The following is a 14294-nucleotide window of genomic DNA, read 5'->3' as shown; positions in this document are numbered from 1 at the left end:
ATTCTGATAGACTACACAGTTCTCATGCAATCATATAAGTGAAAGTGATTTCTGAAGTGTTGTTATTTGTACAATAAGTCTGCATCATCATATTTGAATATGAGGATAGATGAGAAGATTTAAACTTACCTCATGTCTGGTGAGAAGTCTACCTGACAAGCATAGCCTGCTACCATATGGCCCTTAAAAATTTTTTTCTTATTTAATCGAAATCTGTTCTGTGCTCCAAAAATTAAGATTTGGTTGTCCATTGATTGGCATGCTAGCCATTTCCCTGTAAATTCAATAAATGAGACATTTTAGAGAAAGACTGAAAAATTTAAAAAAAACTTCTTACTTTAAATATGTTCACTGTCATTAATATTCTGGGGCTCCCAACTACTTTATAATCTAGAAAATAAATTTACCATACCACCTGTAAAGTGTTACAAATATGTCACTGGAAAGGTATTTATATAGAGAGTAATGAATTCTGTTCATACAATTCTATATCACTGAACACTCTCCATATAAAAGCTTTTTGTTTGTTTTAAATGAGGAAATACAGAAATTCCAAGCTTAGTGTTAATAGAACCAAACTAAAATTTATGAAATTAATTTGAAGTATAGACAGTAGAACTATGGGGAGAAAAAGACCTATCTGTGGTAATTATGGAATAAGAAAAGATTAACTCTGGTGATTAAACATAAGATTATTAAATAAAACTGTGCAAAAAAAGAGATATGATTTAAAAATTTACAGTTAACTATTTTTTAAAGGTCATATTGCTTTTATTTACCTAGGCTTCATCAAAGCCTCTAGGGCCTCAAGTGCAGTATATACTTGTATCCCATATACTTGCAAATGTTACTGAGGAAATGATCCTAACAATGCTTGTGGTCTAAGTGGGTAAATGGCCTTGTTCAAGATGTACACAATATCTGTAATAGATGATTAAAAAACACACTATGTGAAATAAAGATACACAGTGACAAAGTAGTGATTATCAAAATAGGATCCAGTTAGGTTGCTCTTCTCATAAAAATGATAGGACATTTGACAACTATCACCAATATGCCTGTGGTAGATGCCCCATGGAAGACTGAATGCTTCTTGGCCTACACCTACAGTAGCTATGTGAATTAACAGTGTCTTTGATGACAATGTGCCCCAGACATCAGATCCTCTGTTTTAATACTCCGATGTAGGGCTATAATTATATCAGTATATCTGTAGCACATATTATCTTGTACTTAAAAGGCAATGGATTATCAAATAGAAAACAGTATTAAAGAGATTTATCTTTTTTATTTTTGCCTGAGAAAATCTTTTACAGTAGACTGTCAAGGTGTTTCCATTATGGAGAATCAGACAAAAATATCCTATTCCCCATAAAGAAAAGAGATCACAATAAATCATTATTAAATAATTCACTGAATTTGGTTCTGTTGGAAGGAAAACTAAAAAGAAAAAAAACATAACTGTCAGACAGAAATCCTTAGATGCTCAATGTTAGCTGTAAATCATTATTTCTTTTATTTTTAGTTTAAAAAAAAAACAAGACAGTAGGTGAAAGCCAGTGATTATTTCTACTATTGAAAAGATTTCCTTATGTAAGTATGGCACTGCAACGAACTTCCTCTAGAAGGGAATGGCAAAAGTTCTTTCTGAATACAGAAGGTACACCGTGTCTTAGAAGCTCATTTAAAAACATTCTATGTACTAACTCACCATTTGGAGACAAAGTCACTGCAGGCATTGAGTGCATACTGGGTTCTGCTATATACTTGAAATCCACAGGGATATCCCTAAAAATTTAAAATAGCACATCAGAGTAATTTTAAAAAGCACCTTTAGAAGAATTATCTTTGAAACAAAGGGAAAATACCCAAATAAAAGCAAACTCTTGAAATTATATATTTAATAAACTTTTCATGAAACTTCCTAGAGGAAGGAAAATCAGAAAATGACATTGCATTGCTTATTATAAATCTTTTACTTAATAAATGACTTTCTATGACAATTACAATACGCTGTTGATTTTGTTTTCTAAATCAATTTGATCTAAACATTGGCCTTTATGTTAACACAAATCTGTAACCAAAAGTTCTTTAATAATGAACTCATCTAAAAATGTAACACAGTAGGCAGAAGCAAGATGGCTCAGGCAAGTGATATTTTACCTGCCAATTAACCTCAACTTGCAACAGGTGAGAGTACTAAAGAGCAAATGGATGGCAGACAGAGCTGTGGGGATTTGTGAGCTGGTCTAGCCCATCTGGAAATAATGACCAAGGCCAGGGAGATTAGTACTTTTGTACCTGGACTATCAGCAGTTCATATGTAAAGCATTCCAAATGTGTGTGGTGCAAGAGAAAGAGCATTTAAAAAAAAAAACAAAAAGCAAAAGAAAGTTATATGAGTGATATAAAGGATAAAACAAAAATACAGAAATCTAAAACTAGTCACATAAATTTAGAACCATCAAAAATTCTAAGTACTTTCTAATTTTTAAAATTCTCCACAATAAAAATTCAGTAATCCTGAAAGGATTTTTGGTCTTGTTGCTTTTCATGAGAACAGAAATATTTTTTAAAGAGTAATGACTGGGAAAAGTAATCAGATGAATAACATAGAAAATGATGGAGCAATTTCAATTTCAAATTATGGTTCATGTTCCAACACTTTAATTAGAAAATAATGTCTTCATGTAAGGATTTTCTCTATCCATTTATCCATCTATCCAGAAGGAGAAATGATGAAAAAAAACTTCTATCAGGGTCTTGGTTAGAGAAAAAAATTTTCCTCTAACCTGTGGAAGAACATCATTTGTCAGATCTCCAAACCTTTACGCCTCTAAGACAACTGACATTCGGAATGACTCAAATGTATTAAAAAGAGCCTTAGTCTAAAAAAGGTTCATATTTTTTCACTCCTCATACTTATTATTAGTGGCTAAAAATTTTATAACATGGATTAAAACATAAGGGCATTTTTAAATAAAATTAACCATGGTCCAGGCTTATTTTAATCAATGTTTTACTAAAAGTAAACAAAAAATTCAAACAAACCCCTTATTTCAAGGAATCTTGGTACAACAGCTCTAAAACAAGAAATGAATCTGAACTACCCTGTGGACTTCATAATTTCTAGTAAAAATGGCTGCTAGGCATAGTTATATTTAACAAACACAACACTTTTCTAATTGGACACTATAATTCAGTGTAATAAGCTAGTAATTCATCTTCAGTTTGGAAATGAATTCGTTACAAAAACCTAACAAGTCTATGAAATTTTATTAAAGATAAAAGAAAAACAGTAATGTCAACTCCCATACAATTTTCTTTTAAAAATATTCTATCAAAACAAATACCTCTGGGGGAAAATATGTCTATGATATTTCATGCATTTAGCTGATTAAGATACCACAGGCTGCTGAGTATCTAATAATCTCTTATTCTCCTTTCGAACTACAAAATAGTCTTAGTTTGTGTAGTATTGTTTAAGAAAGCCAAGTTTCCTTTAGTTTGTTTTCTTGCATCATTATACTACTCTAAGCAGGTATAGAGTGTAAAAGGTTGACAAACACCACTTGTCTGAAGGCTCCAGTGCTGACAATTTTGCTACAGCTGGGGCCAGCTCTTACTTGTGAGGAGATCAGGGCTTCCCTTCCTGTCCTACGCAAGCTGCCAGTATTACTAGCAGTTGCTCTTAGGTATGGCTGTATGCAGTGAAGCACACCTCTGGGGATCCTAAGCTGGTTTTGCTTCTTACTTGTTTTTGTAGCAAGACTGATCATCCTCACATCCACTGCTTTCTCACTAATCAGAATAGATACAAGTTACCCTCTCTCCCCACTAATGCCTTCAGTCACCTAACTATCCACCCATATAATCAAGAACTCAAGCTTTGGAATCAGTTTGACTTGAGTTTGAATTCTGGCCCTTTCATGTCCTATATAACACTGAGCAGATTACTTAACCTATCTTAATTTCCTTACATATAAAATGGAAATGACAAATGTACCTACCTCAGAAGACTGCTTTGCACATTAAATGAAATAGTTCATGTAAAGTGGTTAGCATAGTGACTGGCATATAAAAAGGGTTCAATAAATGTAACATCATTAAAAATTACAATGACTTCTTTAGATATTCAGTGCATACTAAGTGTCAAGCACTGTGCTTGTGCTGGAGACGGAAAGTAAGCAGGACGGACACAGTTTTTCTCTCACAGTTAAGAACTTCTCAGGAAAGGGGAACAAATAAACAAGCACTTAAAGTATGCTATAAAAGTCATGGGAAGCAAAGGACTGCATGGGATGACAGAGAGAAAGCACCTAACCTCATCTGAGGAATGATCAAGAAGGATCTGATAGTAAGGGTTAAACTGAAATCTAAAGGATGTCATCATTTATAACAAAGCATTATCAAGACTTTTTATGAGTATTTCTTGAGATGCGAGGGAAAAAAAATGCTAACATTACCTCTTAATTTAAGCAAAGTACACTGCTGACCAATGTTTTACATCAGAGAACACATGCAAGTGTGTTCAGTCATTTTGCAAAGATGAATAAGATACCCAATAAAGAATGTATGTAAGATAGGACAATACAAATTTATCATCACTGTAAGAAAAACAACTCAAAATACACATCCTCTGGAAAGATGATCCAAAGGCTATAACGGGTAGCATGTTCAGATTTTTATGTCCATATTGTGGGTACTTAAATAGTTAAAATAGTGTGATGGGCAAGCCAGGATCACAGATGCAAAAATATTCAAATGGTTGCATATTAACAGGCTTGTCTTTGACCACAAGTTTTTTAATTACTTTCTTTATATAAATCAGATTTTCTACTGATGGAAACTTACCATTCCCAAACTCTTAGGCTCTTATCATCAGATGTGCTCACAAATCTCCTATTCTCATCAACAAAAACAATGGTGTTGACAGCTCCCAAATGCCTATCATATTCCTGGACAATTTCTCCACTTCGAATGTCCCACTGTATATCAAACAAGAGAAAAGGTAGACAGAAGTGGAGCAGATTTATGAAAATCAACAAGATCATAATTCTGGAAAGTGGAGATGGAAAAGATCTCCAACATCACGTTTTCATGAATTTACTGTTTTCTACTAAGAATAGAGCAGTAACAGTCCCTAAAAGTAGCAAACATTAAACGAGTTAATATTTTTTATTTCATCCCATGATACAATATAAATCCCGGGAATCTGAATAGAAATACTATGAAGAGACTTACTTGCACAATCTTTTTATCAGACATCCCAGCCACAAAGAGATTTTGTTTGTCTTCATCAGGATTGAATTTGACACAATAGGGTACTTTTCGGTTTGTAAATCTTGATATACACTGTCCTAAAATCAAAGACTCAAATTAAATAGGTAAAATAAATTTCACCACTCAGCAGCCCCAAAGCCAAAAGTTCTGATCCCTGTACCAGCCAGCTGCCAAACAAAAACAAAAATAAAAAAAATTTCACCACTTAAAGATGACTGTGGGATAAACATTAGAGGTCTTTTGCTTAATAAATTTTGAGGATGGGCAGCCTGCTTGCTCTTTATTGTAGACTACATTGTTCTTTTTCACAGATTTATTGTAATAATTAAAAATAATTTTTTCAAAAGTAAATTTTTACCATGAACTGTAGAACAGATAAGTTATAATTCAATTCATACAATGGAATATTGCAAGCAATAAAAAAGAACCACTGGTATAAGTGACATATGTGAATCTAAATATTATGCTAACTGAGAGGAGCTAGAAACAAGAGAATTTATGGTATGACTCCATTTATAAGAAGTTCAAGAACAGACAAAATGAATCCATGATGATGAACTGGTTACTGGTTACTGGGAGTGGGTACAGGCTAGAAAAGGGCATTAGAAACCCTTAGTGGAAATATTCTATATCTTGATTTTGGTGACAGTTAAAACAACTGCATAGATATGTTTAAAAAAAAAATCACTGAATATTTATGCACTTTATTACACTTTACTATATGTATATTACATCTTGATATTTAAAAGGGTCTGTAGAGTGGTGCTTTGTCAGCCTTGGCTACACAGTAGAATCAACTAGTCCACGGCCTGGACCAATTACATAAGTACTTCTGAGAGTAGGACCCTGGCTTCAGTAATTTTAAAGCTCTTCAGATGATTACAATGTGCAGCCAGAACTGAGAACCACTGCTAAAGAGGTGAACAGCATGGGCTCTGGCATCAGAGAGACCTTGGTTGGAACCCAACTCTGCCACTTACTAGCTGTGTTACCCTGGAAAAGTTACCTCTTTAAGCCTCAGTTTCCTCATCTATAATGTAATAATAGTACTTATCTCATAGGGATATATTGAGGTTGAATGAGATACTGCATATAAATGCTTAGCATAATGCCTAGAAAATAGTGTTTAATAAATATTAGCTATTATCATACCCTTAAAACTCAGTTAGATAAAAGATCTTATAAAATTATACTAGCCACAACATACTCATGCAATTAATATGGCTGTAAACATATAAAACCAACTGGCCCATGGAAGTTTAGACCTACATTTTAATCAATTTGAGCAAGTAAATTTAATTCTGTTTGTCAGACATTAATTGTGCTTCTATTATGTGCAATGCACTGTGCTAGGTGACACAGGAGAACAAACAGATTAGGTGATCTATGGAAGATTTCAAATTTGCTTGTCTATCAATATGTTTGCTTTATAAATTGTATTTGGTGGAAACAAAGTTTCACAGTGAAAAAGCTACTTATATAGCTGAGTTTCAACTCTACAAACATATTTTGTGACGTTAGCTGATAGTCAGTGGTACGAGAATTAGCAGTTAGAGAAGATACCATTTTGCCACAGAAGACCACTAATACTGTTTCATAATTAAGTGCTAACTTCTAAGATAATCATGTATTAGTATTAGCATAAGTGAGCTCTTACCTGTCTCAGTGTCCCAGAGCTTAAGATACCTGTCATAGGCTGCGCTGAGGAACTGTGTTCCTGCGGTATTGAAGCAGATGTCCCTAACAGCTTTACTGTGACCTAAAGCAGAGCCAATAGAAATGGCAGTGAGATGAAGTATCATATCTTTCATTAAAACAGAAACAACATAAAGACAAACAGCATTAAACAGTGGTTCTCAAGTCAAGGTGCGAGTCAAATCACTAGAATCCCTCATGTGTGGGCTTTGGAATGTGGGTGTCTCCCCCACCACCTTCAAGAAGCTCCTCAGGTGATTCTGATGCATACCATAACATTTTCAGAAGAACCAAGAGAAAAGGTTTAACTTTTTTTTTTTTTAAGTTTGTCATGCCAATCTCTTAATATGCGGTACATACAACTGATGACTAACCAGCCAAGAATTTATATAAACATAACAGACCAATTATTGCCAATGAAAGAAATGACTGCTGAAATTTTGGAGATTCACTCTCAGATTGCTCATCCGGCTGGAAGTGAAAACAAAATGACCTAAACCTAAAGTTCAGGAAATTGTAGCCCTTGTTCAATAATTGCATATTTCTGTGATCACATTACCAAATTTCACAGAAACTGTTTCAGAATCTCAGAGACTACTGTCTTTTTAAAAATTATATTAGTGCCTATTTTGTTTTAATATGACATTTTGACAATAAATTAATTTTAAGGTGTTGATTATGCTGTACTACTTTCCAGACTGACTCTTCTGAAAGTTACAGGCACAAATAAAATGTGGCTAAACAAAAGCAGAAAGTTTCCTATTTTTACACCCCCACCATGACCAAGACATGTACAGACATGTAAACTGTGTATGGCACAAATTTTCAATTTCATGCAATAGCCCTGAACCCCACCACCAATGAATTCCAGTCAGACAGAATGTGCCATGGCAATTAGGCATTCTTTTCTATAGCAGGAGTCCCAGTCAGGGCTGCTATCATCTTCCTAAATATTTCAGTTTTTTACTGAGAAATGGTTTGTGATTAGAGGAGAGACAGATGGGGACCAAATCCACCATGTCTGATGGAGTCATTTTGTTCCCTGGTCCTCAGCTAACAGCCTTTCCACAAATCTTAGGGCTGCTGTGGCATCCTGGGCAGTACTTATTTGTGCAGTGAGGCCCTAAAATCATCACAAAGCATTGCAGGACAGACTCCTACTTTACTCTAAAAATGGAGCTACTACAATTCATACACAGTCTCAATGTGGTACAGTTAAATTTGGAAAGAGGAGCCTTCACCAGAAATTTGACAAACACAATAAACCTTTCTCTACCAAAAAGGCTGGTTTGTCACAAAGCTGTCCTCCCTTTGGCCCTTCTTCTCTTCAAAGAGTTCTCTCAATCTCAAAACTTTTTTATGCATTGGCTGCCAATTCTCAATCTCTCTTCAAAGCTCGACATCAGGCTATCTAATTGTTACTGGACATTTTCACCTCCATATCCCAAAGGCAGCTCAAATTAAATGAGTCTAAAACCTCACCATCCTTTAATGTTCCCTCTCGTGGTGAATGACGACACCATTCATCCAGCCACCTGGGAGTCACCCTAGATTCCTGCTTAACTCTTATCATTCATATTCCGTTACTTAATCCTATTGATTTTAACTCTTAATAGTTCCTTTCTTTTCTCTCTCTGCTGCTTTGGCTCAGACTGTCATCATCTCTAATCCAGACCAATGAAATAACCATGTGCTATGGATTGATTGAACTATGTGCCCCAAAGTCCATAAATTAAAGCTTAATCCCCACTGTAACTATTGAGGGTGGGAAATCCTATTATGGTGATTGAAAGGTGGAGCCTTGAAGAGGTGATTAGATTGTTGGACTATGTCATAGTGAATGGATTAATAATGCTGGTCAAGGGCGTGATTCTGAGGGCTTTAAAAGGATAGCACTTGAGAGTCTCTCTCTCTGCTCCATCATTTCTGCATGTGAGGCCCTGGGTCACTGACACCACCACCAAGAACTTCACCAGATGTATTTCCTGCATTGTGGACTTCCCAGCCTTCAAAACTGTAAGCAATAAATTTTGTTTTCTTTATAAGTCACCCAGTTTCAGGTATTTATGTTAAAAGCAACAGAAACGGACTAATACACCATGTAATTTGTTTCCCTTCCTCCACACTTGTCCTCCCAAAGCAGCCTCCATATTGCCACATGATCTTTGTAAACTTCAAATCATGTCACTTTCCTGCAAGAGCTGTTTAATGGGTCTCCAGTACCCTTAGGGTAGAGTCTAAACTCTTTATCAGTGGCACAGAAGGTCTTCCATGCTCTGGTCCCCCTTCTACTACTTTTCTCCATTTCTGTCTCTCACCATCCCCCATCCCCTAGCAATTCTGAAATAGATGTGGTTCTCCCAAAGCAGCACATTTCCTCATACTGCTTTGGCTTTTGCTTCTGCTGCTCTTGCTTCCTAGTTCTCTTTCTTTGTCTCCCTGGGGGGACTTATTCCTCCTTCCAGACTCAGTTCAATTCTAAGGAGACTTTCTTTCATATCAGTATATTACTGTCCATGATATTATCTTACTTTAAAAAGTCTTCCCAAACAGATTTATAGCCAGAGAGAAAAGAAGTATTACCAATAAAAGTTCGCAGACAGCGTCGATCTCCATAAACCTCCCATAGCTGGAGAACAAAACAGCACATGAAAATATTAAATTTAATAAGCCTTTCAATCAACAACAGTCATATGCTGATTATATATGTGCATATCTGTGTATGTATAGGGTATTTCATTGTTAAATATTGCTTTGTGTTGCCGGTTTGTATTGTACTATTTGGAACACACACATATATATGCGTATACGCTCTTTAAAACTAAAGAGTTTTAAAGATCGCTACGTTAAAATATCAAGAGAACTTAGAGCTGGCCAGTTAGCTCAGTTGGTTAGAGCTCAGTGTTAATCAAGGTCAAGGGTTCAGATCCCTGTACTGGCCAGCTGCAAAAATAAATAAATAAATAAATAAATAAATAAAAAATCAAGAGAACTTAACTATAGATTGAGTTAATAAAGGTGATTTTAATTTTCTTATTGTTCTTTTCTACATTTTACATATTTTCTATGACAAAAAGTTTCTTTTGTACTACTATTAATTCCTTTAAAAGTAGTTCAATGTTATTAAAACTGCCATGTATACATTTTGAAAGGCTTTAAAAAAAAACAAAAAAACTTTTCTGAAGTAACAAATATTATAGAAGCTGTTTGAAAATGATGACCTAGACTAAAACAACAGGCTCATAATTCTCTTATCTAAAATGGATTAATATGATAGCTTCAAAACAAACTTCAGTCTTGCCTGCCTCAAATCCAATCCTCGACAATGTTGCTAGTGCTCTAAAACAGAAAGCATTTCCTGGCCACCCAATGCCAACAGGATAAAGTGTCAGTTTCCATAGCATACCACGCAAGGACCTCTGAAGACCTGTTTCCTTGCCTATGACTATAATCATTCTTTGTCTGTTAGATTATATGCTCCAGCAACCACAAAATTGTTGCAGTTTTCCACACACTCTATGATGATTCAGTCTATTCACTCTTCTAAAACATACTCTACTCTTCCCCACTCTTTACTTAGTTAACCTTCCCACTGAAGTATGCTGCTTCTTTGAAACCAGAATACTTTGTGCCTGCCTATATTGACAACTTCCATCATAATAAAATGATCACCCTAAGGGCAGTGACAATGCCTTACTAATTTTCTATTCTCAGCCCCTTGCACATAATAGGTACCTAATAAATGTTTATAGAAGTGAGCTAATTTGAATTCTATGCTCCTTAGTGGGTCAAAGAGAAGATCATAATCTTAATTCATATACTTTGTATAAAGAAAAAGAGAAAGGAAATAAAGGTTTTTACTCCAAACTGTTGGCCTGTCATTTTAAGCTATTAGAGACAAATGCTTAAATGGTTGCTCTCATCAAAAGAAGCTGCCTTTATATACTGTTAATATCCATGATTATTTACAAATGATAAAATTTCAATGATTCAACTTTCCAAGCCCCAAGAGCACTATAGGGTTGGTGTTTATTGAACCATCATAATGATCTGGACATAGAGAAGACACAAAAAAGATAAGAATTTTCCTTTCAGATAAAGATTTTTTTCAAGGCTTTCCCCATATTCAGGATGACATGCATTGGCAACACAGTTTTTTCTGTTCTCTACAGCTGAATAAAAGCTAGAGATGGAGCTTCCCAATACAAGAAAAATTTGGAGAAGGGGCTGGAAGCAATTCTGCTACTTGGAGTCTGCTAGTATTTAGAGGAAAAAGAATGAATTACACTGTCTACTATCTAAAGATGGGATTTCTAATACATGTCCTCTCTACCTCACAAGGGTCTGAGGTACTAATGAACTCAGTTAAAATCCAAAACTTCTATAAAAATACATTATCAATGATTGAATATTTATGTGCCTAAAGCCAAAGTGACTGGATTACATCCTGATCAGCAGTCTAAGCTTAAAACAAAAAAAAGCCTAGTCCATTGGACCACAAAGCCATATTTGAATCTACATGTTTGGAAACAGTTCATAAATTGCTGTTTTCACAGGGTCTAAGAGAAAATAATTAGCTTTTAATTTTCCAACAAACCCAAATTTATTTATAATTAACAAAACAGATTTAACCAAAACACTAGCGTTGCAGCACTCCTACTCTGTTACTGAAAACTCACCTTAATTTTACAGTCCATGGAACAAGACAGCAATAAATGGCCAGAGAGAGGAAACAATCTGACTGCACTGACACCCTATAAAAAGGTATTAAAGTTATCAAACAGAAGCATTCTAAATACCAGCTAAAATTAAGCATAAAGAAAAGACAGTATATTTTAAGCAACCTAATTTGCTATTTTTCTTCATTCCAAAAATTATGCTCCAGAATAACCTTCATTAGTATTCTAAGAGCAGGTCTTATTGACACTGAGCTTTTGAAATTTTTTTTTTAACCTTTATATTGACTTCCTCACCCAGGGGAATCCTGAGTCAATCAAATTGCTAATGCCCCCACTTCTCTTTCTTCTTTTACTTAGTCACTTTGCTCTTTGCAAAGAGCTGGAAATTATCAGTTGGAGTAGGCAGATGACAAAGAATATCAACAACAAAAGTTTTCATGTATCTTTTTTCTGCATTAGTTTAAATATTATCATAGCTTATAAATCAGGGAGCATCTAATCTCTGAAGTGTGATAACCCAAAAGCCAGGGAAAAATTACTGAGGCTAAGCTCGGGACTACGTGTTACTGACAGCCTATTCATTATTCACTGACTTGATGTCCCTGAGGAAGCAGATTGTGGCAGGAACTTGTGGTGGAAGGCCTGGGCTGCAATGAGGGGGCAGGACACCAAACCATAAATGCTTATGTCATGGCCAACCTAGATGGCCTTGAAAGCTGACTAGTCACTTGTGACTGATGTGTGTGGGTACCTCCAAAGCCTAACTCAGGTTTATCTTCAATTTGACTTCCCTGCTCTATCTTGACTTTCCTGTACCTTTACCATAAGTATTAAATGTTCCACAACAATGGCTGAAACTTTATGTTAGCTTTGCTGTTTAAAACATTACAGCAGACAGAAACAACCAGCTTGATTACCTTTGTGTGTCCAGTCCACACATGAATTTGTTTTTTAGGAAGATAACACTTCTCAGGTGGTACAGTTGACCGTAGATTAACACCAACATCCTGAGGTATGTGAAGATAGGACCTGCCTTGATAGTCATACATTTCTTTAACTGAAACAAGAAGGCAAAGGAAAACAATGAACAAATACAAGCCATAGTCACAAAAATCTATATTCTTAAAATCATAACAATTTATTCACAGGGATATCATTCCATATTAAGGTTTAGGTAATAACACTCTGATGACATTAAGATCAACAGTCAGCTAAAATTTAGTTGCCTGAAATCACTGTTATCATTTACAACTACAGGTAGCATTTTGGAATTCTTAAAACACGCAATGAGTATGAGATCTTCAAACAAAATCTATACTTCTTTTACTCATTATACATTTTAGTGATATATAGAAAAAGACTTCATTGCAGTATAATTACAGCAAGGGAAGAAAGGATAATACTTGGTCCTGGTGAGTCACTGGTAAAGAATCAGAAGCAAAGCAGGATAAGAAGGAAGTTAAAACAAAACAAAAATATTAACTATCCTTTTCCTTCGCTTTCCTCTTTTATGCCCTGTGGTTCCTTTTCATTCCTCTTTTCCCACTTTCACCACAAATTTTACAATAAAAGTCACCTGTGGGAATGAAATGCCACAGTATCTATAAGGCATTTAGCAGCATGCCTGGCATAGGGTAAGTACTCAATAAATGTTGGCTGTTATTATGGTTGCAGGCACCACAGTACTACATAGACTCCTTGGAGATCAATGGAATAGAATAGAGAACCCAGAAATCAACCCATACACCTACAACTATCTGATCTTTGATAAAGACAGCAAGTCCACACATTGGGAAAGAGACTGTCTCTTCAACAAATGGTGCGGGGAAAACTGGATATTCATATGTAGGAGAATGAAACTAGACCCATACCTCTCACCATAAACCAAAATCAACTCAAAAATGGACTAGAGAATTAAATATACATCCTGAAACAATAAAACTCCTTAAAGAAAACATAGAGGAAACACTCCAGTAAGTAGGAGTGGGTACAGACTTCATGAATAGGACCCCAAAAGCACAAGCAATTAAAGGTAAAATAAACAAATGGGATTATATCAAACTGAAAAGCTTCTGCACAGCAAAAGAAATAATCAACAGAGTCAAAAGACAACCAACAGAGTGGGAGAAAATATTTGCTAAATATACACCAGACAAAGGATTAATATCCAGAATATACAAGGAACTCAAACAACTTTAAAGCCAAAAAACAAATGACCCAATGAAAAAATGGGCAAAGGAGCTGAGTAGGCATTTCTCAAAGGAAGATATACGAATGGCCAACAGACATATGAAAAAATGCTCAACCTCACTCAGCACCTGGGAAATGCAAATCAAGACCACTTTGTGATACTATCTCACTCCAGTTAGGACGGCTAATATCCAAAAGACTGAGAATGATAAGTGCTGGAGAGGTTGTGGAGAAAAAGGAACTCTCATACATTGTTGGTTGGACTGCAAAATGGTGCAGCCTCTATGGAAAATGGTATGGAGTTTCTTCAAACAATTACAGATAGATCTACCATATGACCCAGCTATTCCACTGCTGGGAATATACCCAGAGGAATGGAAATCATCATGCCAAAGGGATACCTGTACTCCAATGTTTATTGTGGCACTATTTACAATAGCAAAGAGT

At 35.3% G+C, this 14294-nt stretch overlaps 1 protein-coding gene across 2 annotated transcripts in view; it reads right to left on the bottom strand.

The window, feature by feature from the left end:
* Positions 1 to 14294, bottom strand: part of CDC40 (cell division cycle 40) — a 36933-nt gene that overhangs the window by 2780 nt on the left and 19859 nt on the right. For both annotated transcript variants that reach the window (XM_063096918.1, XM_063096919.1), the window contains exons 7-14: positions 12575 to 12714; positions 11658 to 11732; positions 9562 to 9607; positions 6941 to 7042; positions 5245 to 5360; positions 4855 to 4988; positions 1712 to 1788; positions 130 to 274 (exon numbers count right to left, since the gene is read on the bottom strand). In XM_063096918.1, coding sequence (XP_062952988.1) covers positions 130 to 274; positions 1712 to 1788; positions 4855 to 4988; positions 5245 to 5360; positions 6941 to 7042; positions 9562 to 9607; positions 11658 to 11732; positions 12575 to 12714 — 835 coding nt within the window. The remainder of the gene's footprint in view (positions 1 to 129; positions 275 to 1711; positions 1789 to 4854; positions 4989 to 5244; positions 5361 to 6940; positions 7043 to 9561; positions 9608 to 11657; positions 11733 to 12574; positions 12715 to 14294) is intronic.

Source organism: Cynocephalus volans, chromosome 5, assembly GCF_027409185.1.
Source record: "Cynocephalus volans isolate mCynVol1 chromosome 5, mCynVol1.pri, whole genome shotgun sequence".
Lineage (NCBI taxonomy): Eukaryota > Metazoa > Chordata > Mammalia > Dermoptera > Cynocephalidae > Cynocephalus > Cynocephalus volans.
The sequence above is the reverse complement of the archived record's forward strand: the minus strand, read 5'-3'. Positions and strand labels throughout refer to the sequence as shown.